Source organism: Coccinella septempunctata, chromosome 6 (assembly GCF_907165205.1).
Source record: "Coccinella septempunctata chromosome 6, icCocSept1.1, whole genome shotgun sequence".
Classification (NCBI taxonomy): Eukaryota; Metazoa; Arthropoda; class Insecta; order Coleoptera; family Coccinellidae; genus Coccinella; species Coccinella septempunctata.
The window spans coordinates 14,561,750-14,583,213 of record NC_058194.1 but is presented as its reverse complement, the minus strand read 5'-3'; the positions used below and the strand labels follow the sequence as shown (position 1 = coordinate 14,583,213).

Genomic DNA, 21,464 nt, shown 5'->3' with positions numbered 1-21,464 from the left:
CCATTACCATTCAGAAATTTTTTCGAGTAGTCAATTCCAGCTTCATTTATATATAGCAGTTCCTTATTGTTATTGTCTTCAAACAAATGGCCATCGACCTAGGGTCCTTCAGCCTTTTAAATTTTCAGTTTCATTTATCATTTTTTTTTTATATAAAATACAATACACAAATATCGTACAATAATTATTTAGTTGGTATTCAATATTTTCAGAAGAGTCTGTGGGGGATGTTTTTTTAGTCCTATTCGTTCAATCATCGTGATATTGTATAATTATATCATGCTGTTTTATCGGTTTAGAATGAAACTTCATATTGAGTCTCTTGATTCTTTCATTTATTGGTTCAATTCCTGCCTTTTCATACAAGATTTGATTCGGTGAAGAAGATTGTTTGGGTGTCCCATTCATTTTATCTTTCTTAGAGCTGTTGTCTCTGCTACTTGCAGATTTTTTATTGCTCTGGATTTGCAGTTTGCGTATATTGGGTGTGCATATTCAATAAATGGCCTACAAATGGTCTTATATCTTTTTGCTGCATTGTAGATGTTGATTTCTAGTTTCTTATATGTTAATTTAGTAAAATATGTGGCTCTGGATATAATCTTTTTCTTTATCATCTTTGTGTGAGCATTATCGCAGTACTATCTTCAGTTAGGTGAAACTAAATAACTTATGATGGGGAAAATTCAATATTTCAGTTTTTATTATATTCTACGTCAAAATGATTAGAACGAAAACTTCATATGAACGAATCAGAGAAAAGGTTCTGTTTGAATGGGTTTGCTCTGAGAATTATTTCACTTTTTTTCGAGACTCAAGAAGTGCAAATGAAATAGTGATTAAGAAAAAAGTTTCAGTTTGAATACATATAAAAAAATTTCAATATAGAATTGTAACTGGTTTGGTACGGTCCAAAAAGTACCCTAATCCCCACATCCGAAGTGATAGTTACTCTCCAAATCCAAGCTGTCCTACACAATCCAAATACAGGGTGATTCACTGCGATGGCCTTTTAGAAATTCATAGAAAACTAATCACAATTCTGGGCTGAAAATTGGCATGCTGAGGTTTTAGACAATAATCTTTCTTCTCAAAATATTTTCAGGCCTCTGAAGTATCTTTGCATCGCTAGAGAGTTGATTTTATGGCAATTTTGTTGAAATTGCAAAAGTATTCTTCATATTTTCTAGTATAATATGCCGTTTTCGAGTAATTTGATGATCAAAAATTTGAAAGTATCTGTGAAATTTGAAAAATTGGGTACTTTGGCTGAATATACAACTTTGTTTAAAAGATCCACAGATGTGTAGTGTCACAGATTTAGCTAGTTATTCTGAAGGTAATTTTATTTTTCCAGGGGTCGCACAGCTCGTTATGAAAACTTAAAATGGCTATATATTTTAATCAGGGCCGAATCGGAAAATTATTTTTTTTTGATATCAAGAATCTACTGTTGAAATATTTGTACGAGTCGAAGACTCTCCCTGTATAATACTGCATAATGGAAAAATTAAAAATGGTGAATGTTTTCTTGAAAAACCTCCTCAGCAAAAATATAAAAAGAAGTGTGACTTTCTATTTTCGCCTTTTTTTTCATGAGGATTTCAATAATTCATAAACCTTTGAGTTTCTGCCTAGATTTTTGCCCAAGGTGTATACTGTTGAAATTGTCATGAAATCAGCTCTCTAACGCTGCAGAAATATACTGGGAGTGCCATTTGTTTTCGGTAGGTATAACCAAAATTGGCAGAGGCCAAGGCAAATATTAATAATAAACTCTCACCATTTTGTTTTGAGAATCGGGTTTGGGAGGGGAGGAAGGTGAAAGTTGAAAAGTTTCTAGGTTTTTCAATTCATGCAACTCAATTATTGCGCTCTGATTTGAAACCCCCAATAGAATACTTCATTAAATGTTGAAATCTTCCCGAATTACACTTGAAGTAGGTTTTTTTGTTCTAAATCTAGTTGGAAGGATATTTTGTACTTCCATCACTGATATTTCACCAAGTATTTTGGCATTTCATTAAGAATTTTTTACATTCTCAAAGTACCGGAAATAATAAATTCAATTTGTTGTTGTTTGATTCAGTTTTCTCCCAGTCTGATCTGAAGAAAAATTTCGGTACCATTAATTAGAATTTCGAAAGAGAAAAGTTAACAAACTATGTACTATGCAGAGGCGTCTAGTAGTCGGGGTACAGCCCACTGCGGGCGTGTAACGCCACACAACGTGGTCCATATCCATGACAGATCATAGGAAGCGATTCAAAATGCACCCGACCGTGCGCTACTCATCTTGTCGTCGGCACATGTGTTCTGTGGTTACTAGAAGTCATTTGATATACCCTGAAGCGGACACCGACGGATGTCCATAAAATGACTGAATTGCCCCTTTGACCGGAGATACCCAAATCAATGAAGCTCGTGGAAGAATGCGCAACTTATCATCTGCTCCAATAAGTGGTTCTCTCAAATATGAATCGTTGCCTTATAACTGAAATCTAGGAATTCATTCACCAAATCAACAACTCTCGTTAGCAGTGGCAGCTCGTGGTTATTTGTTCAGAGGATGATAACATTTTGATGAGCAAGGATTCAAGTATTCTCAGTGTATCAACAATTAATCAACCGCATGCTGAGGGTATTCTTACTTTTAATTTTTCTATACATTTCGGTATATCTTCTAAGATCCATTCCTCTTGGCAATTGCCTCACTGGATGAAAGTGAGACTGTACCTAAAGAGGAGGAAGTGTTGAAAGTAAATTATAGGTGCCCTCATAATAGCATATCGCCATTCTGATCAAGTTGATTCTCTAAACTTGTTAATTAAATGCATCTATTATTATCTATTATTTTTTCGAGCAGATTCAAATGAATATCACCAGTAAAGTGTTCTTCCATAAATTGTCACTCAAATCTGATTGAGGAAGTCATAGATACGTTAATAACACTAAGTTTGGAAAATCATCTTCAGGAGGACATGATTTCAAATGTAGTGAGGTTAGAGCTCACCTACACGAATTATTTCCAAGATAAATGGATTGGTAGAGGAGGGATGATGGAATGGCCACCACACTCCCCAGACTTAACATCTCTACAGTTTTTCCTCTATGGACATTTAAAGTCGGTTGTGTATGGAACACAGCCCCGAGAAGTAAAATAATTGAAGGTAAGAATACGCAGAGCATGCCGATAAATTCAAGTTGATGTTTTCCGAAACGTGAGGGACGAATTTGAAAAAAGGATAATTTTTGCCTACAAAATAATGGACTACATTTTGAAAATCTTTCATAGTAAAAAATTTTTCATTATTTTCATGTTTCATTGCAACTCTTGCTGTCGTTACTATAGTATTTTTTTTTAATTCTTCGGAAGTACTAAAAAAAATGGTGTGTATCGCACTTCTGAAAGGGCAATGGAATTAAGTTTAAAACAAGGTGTCATCCACCTTGGCTGCTGTCTTCGCTCTCGTGGGGATGATTAGAACCAGCCCTATAAAATGCATGCCTGCCTACGAGCCACAGCTCACTTCTTTTTGATTTTTTTTGAATTTTGCATAGGTGATATCTTTTCAAATTGACACACTGTATAATATATATAATATACAGAGCAAGTAAAATGTAAAGCAAAACATTCACATATTCGGTACCTTATTACTATTTTATAGAACGAGTAAAGCAAAAACAGACTTTTTATATTTCAAATTACGTAACTTTTCATATATGATTGAAGAGTTTCTCAAATTCCTTTTTCTGGAGGTAATGGGTGTTATTATATTTACATATATGGATGGAATGGTTTCACTTACGGAATTGGGAATTTTACATGAATTTTGAAATAACTTTGGGAGTGATTGATGTTTCATGTTTCAACAATGTTAATGAAAACATATCTTTTTCGATTCTTATTGAAAGAATGTATCAATTATAAGTTGTTTTATTTTTGTAATTAAAATTTTTATTTCAGATAATTCATTAATTACTAACCTATGTAAAAGGTAATTCATGTTTTTTTTTGAATCGCCCATCCTTTCAAAATGCTGCCCAAAGAATGTGTAAACAAGTTGACTTTTTTCACTTTTTACTTCAAAGGTTCTCAAAAACACCGAGTGGCTCTTTACGAATCACTGGTAACATCGCAGTTGGCTTTGAATTGGTTTTACATATTCTGAAGCACTACGTGGATGTTCTCCGTATAATCTTTTCAACCATTCGACGTCAATGGAAAGGGTGCAAAATAAGAACACCACCAGATCTTTCTTCAATAAATTTTTCGTATTAAAGATATTTCAAAAATTAGCTTTTCGGTACAAGATTTTCATTAGTGCCATATTGATCTTTAATTGTTCTTCCAAATATTTAGTTATAAAAAGTATAAAGGGTGATGTTAACTTTTATGTTCAATTCATATCCATCTATTTGTTGAATCGTAAAGTCTTTGATGGCACCTTGATAATTCATTCATAATAATACAGGGTCTTTATGAATGATTTGAACAAAATGTGAGCCTCGAAATATTTTCAATAATCAGATTTCAATCATTTTTATGGTTTTGGAGACATAACATGAAATGTCAATAAGAACTTGTATGTAGTACAATAATTAAAATAACTGTCAGTCTCGAAGAGATCTCGAGATTCTAGAGCGGCAAAGAATAATTCAGGGCCCTCTGTGATGTTGAAATCATTTATGGAAACCCTTTACTTGTTCTAGACAAGTCTTTTCTTTCTTACGTCAATATATCTCTTTTTGTCTAAGCTAGGATATTTCAAATGCAAACTATTGAGAATTTTCAGGAGAATGAAAAAATCAGATGAAATAGGATCACGCACAGGAAGTGTTCGTGAAACACCTTGTATTGGTTTTACTAAATTCAAGTTGAATTATTATTTATTTTTATAAAAAATTATTTTCTAATCATAAATGTGAGAACTGGCAATTCTTGATTAATCTCCCTGTACAAAAAATAATGTGGTACAATAAATTTTGTGGAAGTTTGCCTTTGTTTGATAACAAATATACGAAATCATGAACTTCCATTACACTAACACAATATTCACAATATTCAATTTGTAATTTCCTACCATCAAAATAAGTCGAGCAACGATGATAGTTGGAGATTTTATAGAAATTCTATTATTATGCTGGTACCATAGGTTTCATAATCCAAAGTAAAAATTAGATTTCATCAAAACATAATGCTAAAAAAATAACTAAACAGTTGTTAAAAATACTGTTAACATGCAGGGTAAGGGTGAGCTGCCTCAGAAAAGAAAACACCAACCTCAAGACAAATAATATTCCCCTATTTCCTCAAAATGTAGAAAATTTCTGACCACCCTGTCAGCTCTCTGCCCCCCTGAAGCTTCTCCAATCCATCACTCCGGTGTCTTAATGGTCCGGAAGTGTTCATGATTGTCGATCCATATATGAGAGCTCTCAAGAATGTAACTACACAGAAATAAATCACAGGAGTCTCGTTGTCATCGACCATAAAACACAATATATACGACTAGTTAAATCCGAATCTTCCTTTCCGCACATTTCCAACGTCAACACAATTATCACCAATTACTGAGCCCATAATTTTCGAAGGAACAGGGGCGGATCGCAGATAACCGACCCAGTTTGATTTTTCGTTTCTTTTTCGTGAAAAGAAGACCAAGCTTACATTTTCTTTAACTCACCATTACAACGAATTCAATATTTCGCTAAATGAAAACGAAACATAGTAATATAAGAAAATTGCGTCGAAATTTCTCAGAAAAACTTAGACCTATCGATTTTTTATCTTTCACCGCAAGGTTCCCAGATGAGGTCATCCTTAAATGTTGAAATGACATTGAGTAAGATACTTTTTGAGAGCTCTTATCTTCACATTCTTTGAATTTTACAATTCCGAGCACTTTTTTTTAGTATCTACATATATAAAAGATTTTAATCTCTACGGATAAGGAACATTATTTTCTCTGCAACTGTGCGTTCAGCCTATTTTCCGCACGCCTATCGAGTTCCAAAGAGTCACTTTCCCAAACGGAGCGGAAAAAACCCTGCTATTTCTTTCCATCAAATCAAATTCGATCTGTTTCGTAGAATGGATATATGTATATCAATATTTTGCTAATAATTTCACTGCATATTTTTTCATCGGTTTTTAAGAAAAGCACAATTGAAAAGTTCATAGCATCGGAAGAGGATTTGAAGTAATGATTTATTTATTTTATCTATTTATTTCGACGATAAAGCATAATTAAGCAATGTAACATAAAAAAAAAACTTAAATTAAATGTTCTACGTGGCCTCCTCCGACTTCTATGCCTTTTCTAATTCTTTCAATAAAGGACTTCGAAGAAAATATTATTCTGTCCCCTTAAAAAAAATTCAATTTTAACGCCCTCTATCTTTTTCTACAGCAATATTTTATTGAGGTATATTTGCTCCTGTCGCCATATTTTGGTCCAAACAATCTGCCCTTAGCCAATAGTTATGAATCACCATGTATACACATGAAGTATATTGCCGCATGATATTCATGATTGGATTCGACTGTCAGAGAGCTATCTAAAAGTAATATAAAATATAACAACCTCCATCTGATTACTCAAAAACGTTGTGTTCCTATTAGGGGCTCAAAGTTAGTCCCTGAAACTTGTCACGAATTGCATTTCGAAGGTTAAAATAGTATTATGAATATTGTCCCCCTTTTCTCTGCTGATTATCGATAAATTCGAAACGAAGAATTAGAGACCATGAAACTTAAATATATATTTGAATTGAACATTATAAGCTCTACCATTGAGTTTAATATTCAATGGTCCCAAGGAGATATATCTCCTTGAATGGTCCTACTCAAAAGTCTAGTGAAATGAAGGGAGTTCCATTGACGAAAATACAACTTCATATTGTCACACCGTTTATCAAAAGTTATACTTACACATTGTATTATTGAAAATTATTCTTTTATAATTTCCATAGTTTCGCATAAAAGGTATTAACAGGGTTTTTTTCAGGCGAACGCACCCTGTCGATTTTTGATCGACAGATGAGTTGAGAAGTGAAATTCTGGATATTTGGCAACAACAAATCAATATGTGAAATTTACATCGATCTTAAACATTGCCTGATCTACAAGGTGAGCAAACTTAGATGGGATTGAATGGTAGCTCTGTAATCGTAAGAGCTAGCATACATAATGACATTGATCTCTGATATCCTGATTTATGCACAACATTGAAGTATAATATGAAATACATTTTTCCCTAGCTCTTACAGAGATGCCATTAAATCTCATCGGATTTTGCACTTCCTGTACACACACTGAAGTGTAACAATGTCTGTTCGGGCTTCCAAAGAAATGTCGCTAGTTAATAAAGGATAATATAATGGAATTATTTCCTTCAAATCTGTTTTTTTTTTCGGAATTCAAATTCGGTTCAAATCAAAAAACAAATTGTTCAGAAAAATTGAGCTTGAAAATGCCGTTCCAAGAAATATAAGAAATATAAGTTTAGCGAAAAATGAATTTTTTTGTTGTACCCCGCATGTCAAAGTATTCGTTCATACAGTCCGTGAAATCGTTATACAGGGTGAGTCTTTGACTCGTACAAATATTTTAAGAGTAGATTCTTGAGGTCAAACACTTTTTTTTCACCTTGTTTTCCGAATCGGCCTGGTTTGAAAGATGTTAAGAGACCATAAAAAAATCTTATTTTTAGTTCTATCTTACAAACGGTTTTATCGAAAGAAGTGAATTTCGGAATATAGTTTTCCATTTATTCGATGCATCTTTTTTTAACACAAGTCGGAAGACGTGGGTGATACGTCTTCCGGTTTTCTCATTATGACCATTACGTACTATAAAAATTCAAACCCAACTCTTGAAACTGAATTGGACTATATCTAATTAATATTTGAGTGTATTGTATAATAAAAGTATTCTTCATATTTTCTCATATAATGCGTCGTTGTCGAGTAATTTGATGTTCAAAAATGAAAAAGTATCTGTGAAATTTAAATAATTGGATACTTTGGCTGAATACAACTCTGTTCTAAAGGTTTTTGGATGTGTAGTGTCACAGATTTAACTAGATATTCTGAAGATATTTTTGTTTTTCAAGGGGTGGCACTCATTATGAAACTTAAAATGGCTATATCTTTTTATCAATGCCGAATCGGGAAAAATGAAATGAGACAAAAGTATTTCTTTCGACCCCAAAAATCTACTGTTAAAATATTTGTACGAGTCAAAGACTCACCCTGCATATATACAGAGTGTTTTCAAAGTTGAGGCTTTTTTTGATAGAGGGTAGAAGTCAACAAAATAAGATGGCTGCGCTACAACCCCTAGAATTTCGACAAAATTTCATTAAATTTCAAGTATCTACTACTACTGGACTGTGGACAGTGACTTCGGAGTCTGAAAAAAAAAACATAAACATATGGCTGGACAATGAATGGTTCGTACATCTGAGTATATCTGATGAGTTGCAAGGGGTCATTTGAGAAAATTGTTGTACCGTGCGATTTGGCATGAAAACATTGTAGAAAATTGAGACAGTTCATTGAAAGTGCTTATATTGACAAAGTGCTATTATTGTTAACCTATTTCATCCCATTTTTACGACGATTGTTAGAGGGTTCGAACAAGAAGAAGATTATGATGACCATTGTGAAAACATTTGTGAATAATTTCATCGAACTTTAAAGGTGAGATTTTGAACTAATATTCAATTTTTTTACACTTGCTGGCAGTTGGTATCGAAATGAGATTTAATAAAATCGTTTGAGTTGCTAAATAATTAGAACATTTCGGCAATCCTAAGTTTCCATTTTCATAACCATGTAAAAATCGAACGGGCTAATATTCTTAACGAAACTATAATATGGTTGAGTCAGTCATCACGAGATAAGTTTTTTCCATATCCTTTGCGATAATTCCGCTAACAAATGATCTAGAGTCGTATTAGGATCTATTTCAGTCATCATTTCTAATATTTTTTTTTCAAATTTATCGTTTTTTAAAGTTTTGTATGGGTGATTTTTAGTGAAACGCTTTATTTTAGGTCAACCTTCTATACACCCTGTTGTCAAAAAATTATATAAATTAGTCGAAAAATTTAAAAGCTATTCAACATTGAATTCAGCCGAATTTATTCTGCCCAGTTAATTTTACGGTCCGGTATAGTTCAAAAAGTATCAGTAAATTATACCACCCTCAGATGTACCTATCTAGAAAAAATCAAGATATCCATCCTTATGTTGGTAGGTATCGGATGCATACATAATCAATTTATGCAATTCTTATTTTCTCTCATAAAATGCATGTTTTCATTGAAACAACAGGAAATAAATCTCTCCCGCGATAATCCGATGAAAACACCCCACTAACGATGTGTGAAAACGAGGATCCGCCTCTGAAGAAACCTCAAGCGCCACTTGATGAGTTAATTTAACATACAAACTGACTCAAACCGCCCCTTTTTCTGGTCGAACCTTTTGAGTGGGGGAAAGATCAGACGCCGACTGACTTAAGCCCAGATTCAAAATACCGCAATTTACTCAGTCTCGTCTGAGAAACAACGCTTATTAGATTAGCTAATTTGCATAAATAAGAATTAGGTAGTAGCAATTTAAATCCTCACAAATCATGTGTTGGTAGTGTTCATCATTGATTTAAGCGGACAGTTCGTTTCGAAAAATATTTTCCAAGTCAACCGAGTGTGTAAAAGCAATTATTCACAGTATCAAAAATATTTTGGACGATGTTCAGTTACGAAGGAACCTACACCGATCTGTCCCCAATGGAATATCCTATCAGGCCAAATTATTCAGAGAATAACAGACAATTTTCAGTGTGCAGTTTGTTGCGATTAGAGGATAAGAGAAAATCGTCTGAGATGGACTCCAACGAAGGTATGAGAAAAATACTGGACAAAACATTACATACAAAGACAATTCATTTCATACAATCTGACATAAAAAGATAATATATATTTGGTATATTGAATTAAAAGTAATTCTATGAATCTCAAAAATTAAGTAATATTGTTGAAATACAACAATCGAAAGATCAGGCTGCCCGAAAAAATAAGTTTAGTCGTTTAGTACATCATGCTTTCAGTGATTTATTTTCTTTCGAATTGAAATGATGAATATTATAAATCACTGGAAAATACATAACAATTAATTTTAACAATTTTTAACAAATCGAAATTTGAAGGAAATATCTCTTACCTTTTTTTTTTTTTTTTTTTTTTTAATTTAGAAATTTCGCTTCAACCACAAGGGTTATTAGCGATGGAGTGGTACATATTAATATTATTAATTATATAAGGTTGTCAATTTGTACACTTCTGAGAAAGTTTATAATATCTCTTACCTGTAACAATGAAAACATGAGAAAACTTCCATTTTTGACGCCCTATATCGTAGGGGGGAGGGGGGGCGGTTGCATATTCAACACGAAATATTGATGTTTTCGGACAAGGAATCATCTCCCGCATTTTTTATGCATCTTCAGTAAGCACCCTATATGCAGAGTGTTTGGATTTAACGGTAATATTTAAGAGGCTGATGCTTCTAGGCGTCAAAATATGAATACTTCATAACAACTTAAGCTCTCAAATAAGCCTTTTCAACAAAACCTTCAATATCCAATCAATTTGTTATAGCTTTGTCAAAATTTGACAGATTCAAAATAAATTCAATACACGAAGGTTTTTGTGGCGTAGATAATAGGAGAGTTTTTCAAGAAATTTCTTCCAATGTTTGAGTAAGTGATATAATTGGATCATGGATTTCTTCAAAGAACGGTCAAACATTTTTGAAGAAAAAACGTACCTACTGTTGAAAGTGTTAAGCACCATTCTCCACGAAGAAGTAATTTTGTGACGATATGCATTCTGCCACAGACTACTTATCTTGAAAAACAAAATGGGCGTTTTTCTTCGAATTTATTTCTGATCGTTATATCGTTAAGATTATTGTGTTGTATTGTTTATTTTGTCCTTCACTCACTACTCAGTCAAACTCGCTTATTAGAATTATGTTCGAATAAAATTTTTTCATCTATTTGTGGATTATTTATTTCAGATAAAATTGCTTTTTTAATACTATTAAGTATGATAGAAGTCAATATTGTTGACGAAAGTCAAAGTAACCGATGGTTATTATGTTTTTCGAGACATGCAGTTAGTGGTTCAGTTAGAATGCTTGGCATCACAAAATCACTACTATCCGAAGAATCATACTCCGTGAGGCTTTCCACAAAGGGTAGCTTTAATCGAAATTCCAATTAGACGAAAAAAAAAATTTAAGTAATTTTATGAAAGCCTCCCCCATTATCTCCACCACTGATGAGAATCAATGGACGATTCAGTTCATCCAAGAATACCTGTGTACTAATTCCATTGAATTCTGCCAATATATGACAAACCTATCAAATCATAGATTTACTGGATTTTGGCGGTCTTATTGACCTTAGTAGATATTCAGTTTGCTTTCTATTTTTACCTAAAGAATACCCCTTGTAAACTATGGACATCAAATTCGGACACCCTGTATATTTCTTTGGCTGTGGCAATAGAAATATCTATCTAAACCTCAAGAAATATAGCATTTCATAGAATGTATGAGATAGAACTATTTCAGTAGAGATTAGTGCATCGTATAATACAAGGGTATAGAAAAAAAATCCTGTCCCGCAATAATATGAGTGTACCTAGCGGCATTGAATTTGTTTATACAGTACCTAAGCTATTCTTATCGATAGAAATCTTTTTCGATTTAATGATTTTTTTCCGGGTTATAAAACCAGAAGTTTTCCAATCCGGAAAAATCATATCTAAAACAAAAAAAAGGGAAAAATAAGGAGAAGAAAAACCACGTCTCTGAAATTCGAAGACACCGAAAATCGCATTTTCAAACTCGTTTTCTGAATACTCAGAATCATTACCCGCGATCATCATCAGTAGTTTTTAATAGATAATAGATTATTCTATTCGTTTTAAAATATGTAGCGAAACCCTGAAAAACTTCAACATCACTTATGCATCGGTTGAGTAAAATAAAGTTGAAGTTTAAATTTGCATCGTTTCTCCTATTTGCATTGCAACCTTTTAGCTTCCCTCCTAGGTGCGTCACTGTCTTCTATCAAATGAATGATTTCGCATTTTCGCAGATTTTCCAATTTTTCTAATGAATGTAAAATATTAAAATTAATCGTTGTTAATCATCATCAACAGACCTTTTACACATTTCTCGAGTATTAACTAAGTTCTGAAATTCTCCTAAAACCTTCCACTCAACTCATTAACTTATAATTCCAAAGCAAAAAGCTTGACGGCGTTCAAATAAGAATTCACTTTGCAATTAAGCGTGAGGATTCAGAATCGTTGGACCGGCAGAAGTGGTAAATATATCTTCTGACATTGGATCAAAGGACAGATCAAAAGGAAAATGCTGCTGCCGCTATAAATTAAGTTGAGCGAAACCATGAAATGATTTATACGATTGTAGGTATATGTAATTTATGTTTTGTCATATCAAAAAAATCAGATGTTATAGTCGTGTACTATTTTTCGGGTAATCTAGTGAGTCACTCTCACATGTTCTGTTTCGAATTATTTTTGATTCTTTGCATATATAATGTGAGTAAAAAGTTACGCACAAAATTCATATCTCCGGTTTTTACTACATTTTGTAAAAAAATGCTAGAATAGGTAAATGTTCTTTTCAAATAAGGTAATTTTTCAAGTATAATTGAGGAATTTCTCCTGCATCCTCCCTCTACGGAGGGCGGAGGGTAAATGAGTTTTTTTTTTCAATGGCAACGCTCACTTTGTGTGACAGAAGTGGAAATACTTTTTGTTGCTAAGGATGATTTGGTGGTTTTTTATCAACCCTTCCTTTAGGATGAGATGATTAAACTTATTAAATACCAGTTTTTATGTATTTTGAGGTCAGTGTCATCCATTCATTAAGGAGAGGTTGATATTTTTGAAGTTTTACAGCCTCGCCTACGGCTCGTCCTGTTTGTAATTTCCCAATAAATCACCCTATATAAAACGCCCTACATGTTTTTGTAGAGATTTTTTATACGATTATTGAACATAGAGTGCGAAGTTTTTGGTTGATTGAGGTTGTCGGTGGGAAAATCAAAAGAGAATTCATTGTAAATCTACTCCATGCTTCTACTCAAACTGATAGGATGGAAGATAGATTGAATACATTTATGGTTCAGCAAAATGAAGTATTTCTTGATTATTGTCGTCTGAGAGGCTCTTTAAAATGTCATACCCACAAGACAATATATGAGGACGTCTTTCAAGGGGTTTCTCAAGTCACAGACTTCGTTTATTGAAGACTATTTTGGTAATTTGTCTACCAAAAATTTATGTCTTGCGAAAGTGATTTCAGAAGGATAACTCCAGAGGATGTAATTAAAGCCTGCTTAATACCGGTTTCGAAAATAATATTTTAAAAATTGTATTAATGCATAAGAATGACAGTACCAGTTGGACCGTCCAAAATATCATTATTTCTGTTAATTTTCGTAAATTTTCTCATGATTAGGCATTTTCCTTAGAAAAATAATTTCAGTTATGGTCATAGAGTTTCCAATGTGGAAGTACCTCATAAAGGACGAAATAAACTGGTATTTTGATCTCACGCAACACTTATCTCAAAATAACTTAAAAATGGTACATTTTAAATATAGGGTAGTTTGTGAAGACCTTGCCAACATCAACACATTATTAGCAATGCGAGCTAGAACACGATGTTATGCTCATTAGTATGTACAGGGTGGGCAAAATTCGTTGTCTACTGAGGGGATCTCGAGAATTATAGCAGCTAGATGAAAACGGACGGCACATTCTCGAGCTCTTTTTTCTTGACTAATCCAAAACTGAAAACAGATCCAGCCTAACGTTCATAGATTTTGAGTTATGTATGAAAACTGAGAAAATGTCATTTTTAATGAAGCTGAATAACTCGCTTATTTGAACTCGTATTCGAAATCTGTTGTTACATTCTACAGGCACTTTTTTATGAGGAATTCGAATATGATATCAATAAAATTTTTGATCCTGTCATTTTCGAGATACGACAAGGATTTTTGATTTTTCAAATATAAACTATAGTTGAAAGTTCTTTTATCCTGCTGCAATTTTTTTGCTGATTTCAAAAATGTATCATATGTCGATATTCACATGAATATAAAGTAACAAAAAATTCAATACTTCTTCCTGCTTTTCGATTCACTGTTGAATTTTCAGTAGGCAGGCGTAACCATAGCGACCGTTGAAAATGCATTATGGTTCGTGAACTCCACATAATCCTATATGAACTCAACCTTCTGCGATAGGAATCACCGACTGACGAATAATTATTACTTTTATATATCGATATCGAGATCGATATCCTTTTGAAGAGAGTAAAAGACTTTCGCCTGATTATAAGAGAAAAAAATTTATTCAATTATCGTTTTTCTATTTATGAAATAAACTTCAAGAGTCAGTTATATTATAAATAAAATACGATAGCTATCTATAATTCTATAATTATAATTTTTACAGAAGTAAGATGATGAAAAATAGGTAGTTCTGTCAACGGTAAGGTTCGAATTGTGAGCCATCGTAACCGTTAGATAAGCATGCCAAACATCGCGAGAACGAACGATGGCAAATTAATCATCGAAATATTTATTCAGCAATCCGTGATTTCAATCATAGAGGCTCAGGTTCACAAAATATAATGCATATTCAATGGTTTCTATGGTAACCCAGCCTACTTATAATGCAACAGAGAATCGAAAAGCAGGAAAAAGTATTTTTTTCTCGTGTAATATTCATGTGAATAGCAACATATGATACATTTTTGAAATCAGCCAAAAAATTGCAGCAAGATGAAAGAACTTTTAACTATAGTTTACATTTGAAAAATCAGAAATACCTTTCGTATCTCGAAAATGACTGGATCGAAAAATTTGATAATATCATATTCGAATTCCTCAAAAAAAAAGTGCCTGTAGAATGTAACAACAGATTTCGAATACGAGTTCAAATAAGCGAGTTATTCAGCTTCATTCAAAATGACAATTTCCCAATTTTCGTTCATAACTCAAAATCTATGAACGTTAGGCTGGATCTGTTTTCAGTTTTGGATTAGTCAAGAAAAAAGAGCTCGAGAATGTGCCGTCCGTTTTCTTCTAGGTGCTATAGTTCTCGAGATCCCTTCAGTAGACAACGAATTTTGCCCACCCTGTACATAGTTGATAAAAATTTTTTTTAGGTGATATAATTCCGATAGTTGTAATCGTAATTAAAATTTGTATTTTCTAGTCTTCATTTAGTCTACTCTTGCCCCAGTTTCCAGGCAGATTAGCTCGTTCGGTAGAAGCGTCAACCCGTACCTAAGATCGCCTTGTTGAAAATCTTTCCTGGTATTATTCGTTTTTCACGTGTTTTCAGAATAATTGTAGTTCGAAGTAGGTAAATAATTGGTAGATTCTGCAAATAATAAGCCTAAGTGTAAATTATAAATGATTTAGCCTTTTTGAAATACAGAGTTATGAAGATCAAAAGCGGAGTAAATATCCAGCAGATTTTCATGAATATGAAAAATTCATTATGGGCCTTGGAAATGAAGGTACTTATTTATACCTACCTTCATTAATGAATGAAACTGTACTCTCCTTACCTTACATTCTCATGGATATAAGTTATAAGATGTTTTGACTGAATTCGTCAAACTTCCACAATATTATTTATTTCTCATGAAAAGATTCATAAAATAATGTGTCCTATAATATATACAGGGTGTTCTACAAGCTCTATGACAAACTTTGACAGAAGGTAGCTGTGCTTCTTTTGAACATTTTTTTCCTATGAACATAGGTCCGATTCGTTTTCGTTTAGGAGTTACAAGCATTTGAAAAAATTTATTTTCATGTTTTGATTAATAAGTAGGCCGACAGAAAATATCGGTTGATATGGTAATTGACGTTATTTTAATAATTCATTTGACACTTGTTTCACTAAGGATGGTATCAACAATAACCATAATGAACATTTATGAGCACTACGGAACCCATATGCTATTAGACAAAGACGATTTCAGCAACGTTTCAGTGTAAACGTTTGGGGTGGGATTTCCAACAATGATTTGATGCCAGTACATGTTATAAATGATCGTTTAAATGCAGATTTGTATAAAATATTTTTGAAGCACAACCTTTTTGACTTTATTGGCGATTAGGAGCCCAACATTATTGGAAATATGTGGTATTAGCACGATGGTGCACCACCACATAGATGGGAGACAAGTAGTCAATTGGCTGAATGAACATTTCCGGAATAAATAAAAAATGGATAGGTCGAGGACCAATACAAAGGTTACCTCGTTCGCCTGATCTAAATCCCTTAGATTTTTCTTTATGGGGTTATGAAGCGGCATGTTTATAATGTTGAAATCCAATGTCATCAACAATTACTTTATAGAATTAAAGATGCTGCAAATACGAAAATACGAAACGACCCAAATCTGAGCCGCAGAGTAACGGCATCTTTAGTTCGTAGATGTGAATCTTGCATTCAAGCCGAAGGTGGACATTTTGAACATTTATTATTATTATTATGATTTGAACATAAAAATATGATTCTTCTATTGTTTATATCTTCTAAACAAAAACGAATCGGAAAAAAAATGTTCAGAATGAGCACAGCTACCATCTGTCAAAGCTTGTCATAGAGCTTGTAGAGTACTCTGTATATGTTCGGAAATTTAGAAGACTGGAAGTAAATATTTTATCAATAAAAAAGCATAATAGTTTCAGATTCTTCCGATTCTCTTCTACATGAGGACAAAAAAAAACCTAGGAGAAATAGGACAACTTTTACAACTGCTCAGCTAACTGCTTTGGAAAAAGTATTTGAGAAAACTCATTATCCGGATGCGTTTGTGAGAGAAGATTTAGCAAATAAAGTTAGTCTGACAGAAGCCAGAGTACAGGTATGTTATAAGATTCAAAACTTCAGGATGACTGACTAGGTTTTAGTTTTACTTCAGAAATCCTATTTTACTTAAGAGCCTTTCAGATTGAATCCCTTCTTTTTGAATGTATTAAATATTGGCAGAGCAATGAATTCGTTTTTTGACTTTTAAAAAGAGGAAAGTTACATAGGTATTACATTAATGAAGAAAGAGATGAAACATCGTGCATGATGATTATTTTTCAGGGTCTTTTTAACATAGTTGTGAGGGCGTCAATTCTGAAATTCTATATGCTTCAATTAGGAGCAGGACAGAATTACTTGATTGATGTTATAAAATCATTCATAAATGCCCTGTATGAATTCCTACTACTTAAGACTTACATAATTGTTCATCTAAAAGGACTTTTGGTCAAACGTCCAACACGTTAGTTTGTTAGAATATCAAAAAATTCTCAGTAACTACTCGTTCGTAAGATCTGACATTTCAGATTGTAGATCAACTGCAGCCATGGTTAAGTCATGACGTGTTTGAGAAGGCTGTGGTGAAGTGGATCAGATGATTATCCCACAATGGTTATCCACAGTAAAAATAGCTAATTCATTGCTAAATATTTTATCTTTATAAATAAAAATGGAGCCCTGTTTTGCGTTGTCATCGCATCACGTCAATGCGGCTAAACCGATTTTATTCAATTTATTCAGAACCTTCCTCTCACAATTCTTAGAAGATTATTACAGAATAAAACTTAAGAAATGTTATCGATTGAAATTTATTTTGGGAGGATTCTGCATCTCTTCATAAACTTTTTAGGGTTTTCACTCCCAATCTCTGAAACAAAATCAATTAAAAAAGAAATCAACGATTTGCTCCTGCGTAAATTCTTGCACTAATTTGTCAGGAGCAAATTAACTAGAAAAAATTGTTGCCTGACAATGAACTCAAAATAAATAACGTTGAAATTATAATTCTGTAACGTTTCGGAGTCTATATCAGACTCCTTCATCAGACGAAAATTCTATTTTTTAGAAAATCTTCTGAGTTGTGGCTTTTGTTTGACATTAATTGTCAACACACAGAAACAGAGACTGCAAAGAAACTTTGATTCATTTAATTTTGAAATTACCGGATGACAGTTCCTTCTTTAGTAAATTGATCCAAATATGATCTATTCCTACCGAACAATTTGCCAAATTATTATCCCGATCCAATAGAATACACGTAGACTATTTAATTTTTCGTTTAAAATGGTCTAGTTCCGTCATTAAAATTTTAGTGTTGTCCCAATCCATCATGTGGTCCCCCGTATTGGAACAAATGTGATCTGCGATTTGTGATCGATTAATTTCTCTATTTTTAATATAATTTTTATGTTCGCGTTTTCTTATTTCTAGAGGTCTGGACGTTTCACCTGTATATGTTTTACCACAAATACAGGATATGTTGTAAATACAATTTTTGATTTTTGTTTTTCGTTCAAAGGTTTAGTTTTTGTTAATATAGATCTTAAATCATTTTGCGTTTTAAAAACAGTTCGTATGTTGAACTTCGAACCGATTCTTCTTATTTTTTCTGAAAGGCCATTAACATAAGGAATTACATTCAACAAATTTGGTTGTTCTTGACGGTTTGTTGGTTGTTCCTGATCATTATTACGATTTTGGTTAGTCATTTTTCTCTCTAAATTTAATATTGTTTTTTCAATAAAATTTTTCGGGTATTGATTATCCCTAAGAAAATGTTTAATGAAGTCAACTTCATTATTTCTAATTTCGGGTGTAGATGAAATTAAATTAGCTCTATCATAAAGTGTTTTAATGATACCTCTTTTGACACTTACTTGGTGATTGGAATAAAAATTCAAATATCTATTAGTATGTGTCTTTTTCCGGTATACGCTCGTTTCAAAATAATTCGAAAACTTTTTTATTGAAACATCTAGAAATGAAATTTTGTTATCCTGCTCTAATTCCATTGTAAATTTTATTGTAGGTTCTTTGTTGTTAATATGATCAAAAAAATTCTCTAGTTCATCTCTACCATGTTGCCAAATCACAAAAATATCGTCTACATATCGCCACCAAGTCTTTGGTTTTAGTGGGTATGTGTCTATATATTTTTGTTCGAAAGATTCCATGAATATGTTACTCATTACTGGTGATAAAGGAAAACCCATAGCCATACCAAATTTTTGTTTAAAGAAAACATCATCTAATTGAAAATATGTGGAATTCAGGCAAACTTCTCCATTCTATCATCAATAGTCAATTTCGAATTTTCATAAATGGTTCTATGATTAATCAAATTTGTTCTAACTATTTCAAGAGTTTTATCAACTGGAACATTTGGAAAAAGATTTACTACATCAAAACTTACTAAGATGTCTGTTGCATTTAAATTAGAATTTCTTAATTTTTCAAGAAAGTGTTGAGTACCCTAAAAAGTTTATGAAGAGATTAAGAAATGGTGCCTGGGGAATTGAGAAAATCAAGAAAACTAAACTAAATTCCAATTTTGCGCACAAGTGCATGTTGGGAAGTCTACCCGCATCCACGGACAAGTGATAGACACTTGCTGGCTGTTGAGCCTGTTGACAATTGAAAAATGGCAATTGATCTGAAATCATTTAACGTTCTCAAGATAACCTTGCTTTTCTAAGTTGTGCCTTGATCTACGAAAATAATATTGTAGTTGAAGATTGCGATTCGGGAATTCGATAGTCTGATTCCGTATCTGCTTTTTAAAAATTTCCACCAATCTCAAAAAACCAGCAGTAGTTCGTCGCGCTACGTGTTGGCCAAAAATAATCCGGCCACAGTGCCACTCTACTAAGCACTTTCCATGTGTAAAGAAAGGGCGAAATAGGTACTTTTTTTGGTCTCACCTCTTATACAAATGCAGACCAAAGGCTGTATACCATTATAACCTTATATTATAACCTTTTGTCTAAGATTATAACCATGAGTGGATGGCATATTTTGGAGGCTATAGGTTAAAGAGCCCACACACCCCAAAATTTACCACTGACCACACCCTCTGTGTTCTCTTATATGAAAAGGTTGTATGTCTTGATTAGATGATTGAGTATTAACCACTCATTTTCTTCTCTTCATTACATGAACCTTCTCTAGGTAACAGTGAGCGCATGTCTTTTATCCTTAAAGGCTCAAATCCTCACATAGTTCATTTTCAAATCTATTTTTGTCCTTTCAAAAATGATTCAAAACAGTGAAAAACTTGTAAAAAGTTGTGCTCTTGACAAGGAACGTTCCCACTCATAGCCTTCACAATTTTCTCAAAAATGAATTTGCATATGCTGTAGGTACGACCTGAAAGTCATTAATACATATCTATATTTATTCTTTCTTGCTATTAATTAATTCCATTTCACAGGTATGGTTCCAAAATAGAAGAGCCAAGTTTCGACGCAACGAAAGAAGTTTATCTTCGCAACAAAATTCAATACCAAAAACCCCCAAAGTGCAGTCAACTCCTTTCCGTCTAGAAGAAACAGACAAAAACCTCTTCAGGCCATCGACAATCTCTCCACATGTTAACAACAGCGAAATACAGTATGTCCTTCCATGGAAATGCTCCCAATACCAACCAGACTTCTATACAACCAGCTTTACTAATTCTCTCAACAGCCAAACTTGTAGTTTCGTGCAAACGCCAACCTTCAAATATTGCTCTACTGATTTGCAGGCAAATCGTTTGTACAATAGGTTCGAAATGAATGGACTCAGATACAGACATCCTGATTTTGGATTATAGCAAATAACTGCTATTAATATTAAATTACATAACTTATAAATAAGAGTATACATATACATACATAAATTATTGTATTCGTATTATTATCAAGTTAAAGTTGAATAAATTGATCAAATTACTTTATTCACTCATTTTGGAGTGACTCATAATGAATTGAATGGTTCACCTGACCCCCCGTATACCTACCCCAAGACGAACATAAGTATTAACCTCAAAGGTAATATCTACATCTTAATTTTTTGCTAAAGCGTTTTTGAAGGTGTCTTTTTTTAACGTCAAAATGAACCATTTCACCAGGATTCAGGAAGCATACCTACTACACCATTTCCAGTTGTAATTCAGAAATGATCAATTGAAACTCAGATTAATCAAGTTCATTTCAGTTTCAGGAGCCGTCAATTGTATTTCAGATTAGTCAATTTAATTTCAGAAATGATCATTTGAAATTCAGAATACATACAGGGTGTTTCATCATAAACTGGACAAACTCATATGACGTGTAGAGAACATCGGGAGAATCATTTTTTTTCTTATGAAATATTTCCCGTTTTCGAAGCATAAGGGAGATACACGGTGTTTAATGTCATTTTCGAGCGTTATTATATTGAGTGTGGTCGGTTATGTATAAGACTGGAAGTGATGGTTTCTTGTCATATCGTAGTATTTTTGGATGCTTCATTCAGAAATGGTGTAGAGCA

At 33.0% G+C, this 21,464-nt stretch overlaps 1 protein-coding gene across 2 annotated transcripts; it reads left to right on the top strand.

Annotated features, from left to right (window-relative positions):
* The first annotated feature begins 9,371 nt into the window (after positions 1–9,371).
* LOC123315801 (retinal homeobox protein Rx1-like) lies at positions 9,372–20,885 on the top strand. Of its 2 annotated transcripts, none has more exons than XM_044901661.1 (3): positions 9,372–9,912; positions 16,835–17,010; positions 20,386–20,885. In XM_044901661.1, the coding sequence occupies exons 1-3, from the start codon at positions 9,762–9,764 to the stop codon at positions 20,764–20,766; spliced, it is 708 nt and encodes a 235-aa protein (XP_044757596.1). In that variant the 5' UTR covers positions 9,372–9,761; the 3' UTR covers positions 20,767–20,885. The 2 variants fall into 2 exon arrangements, with proteins under 2 accessions (XP_044757596.1, XP_044757595.1); XM_044901660.1 differs by having other exon boundaries at positions 9,374–9,912; positions 16,829–17,010.
* The last annotated feature ends 579 nt before the right edge of the window (positions 20,886–21,464 follow it).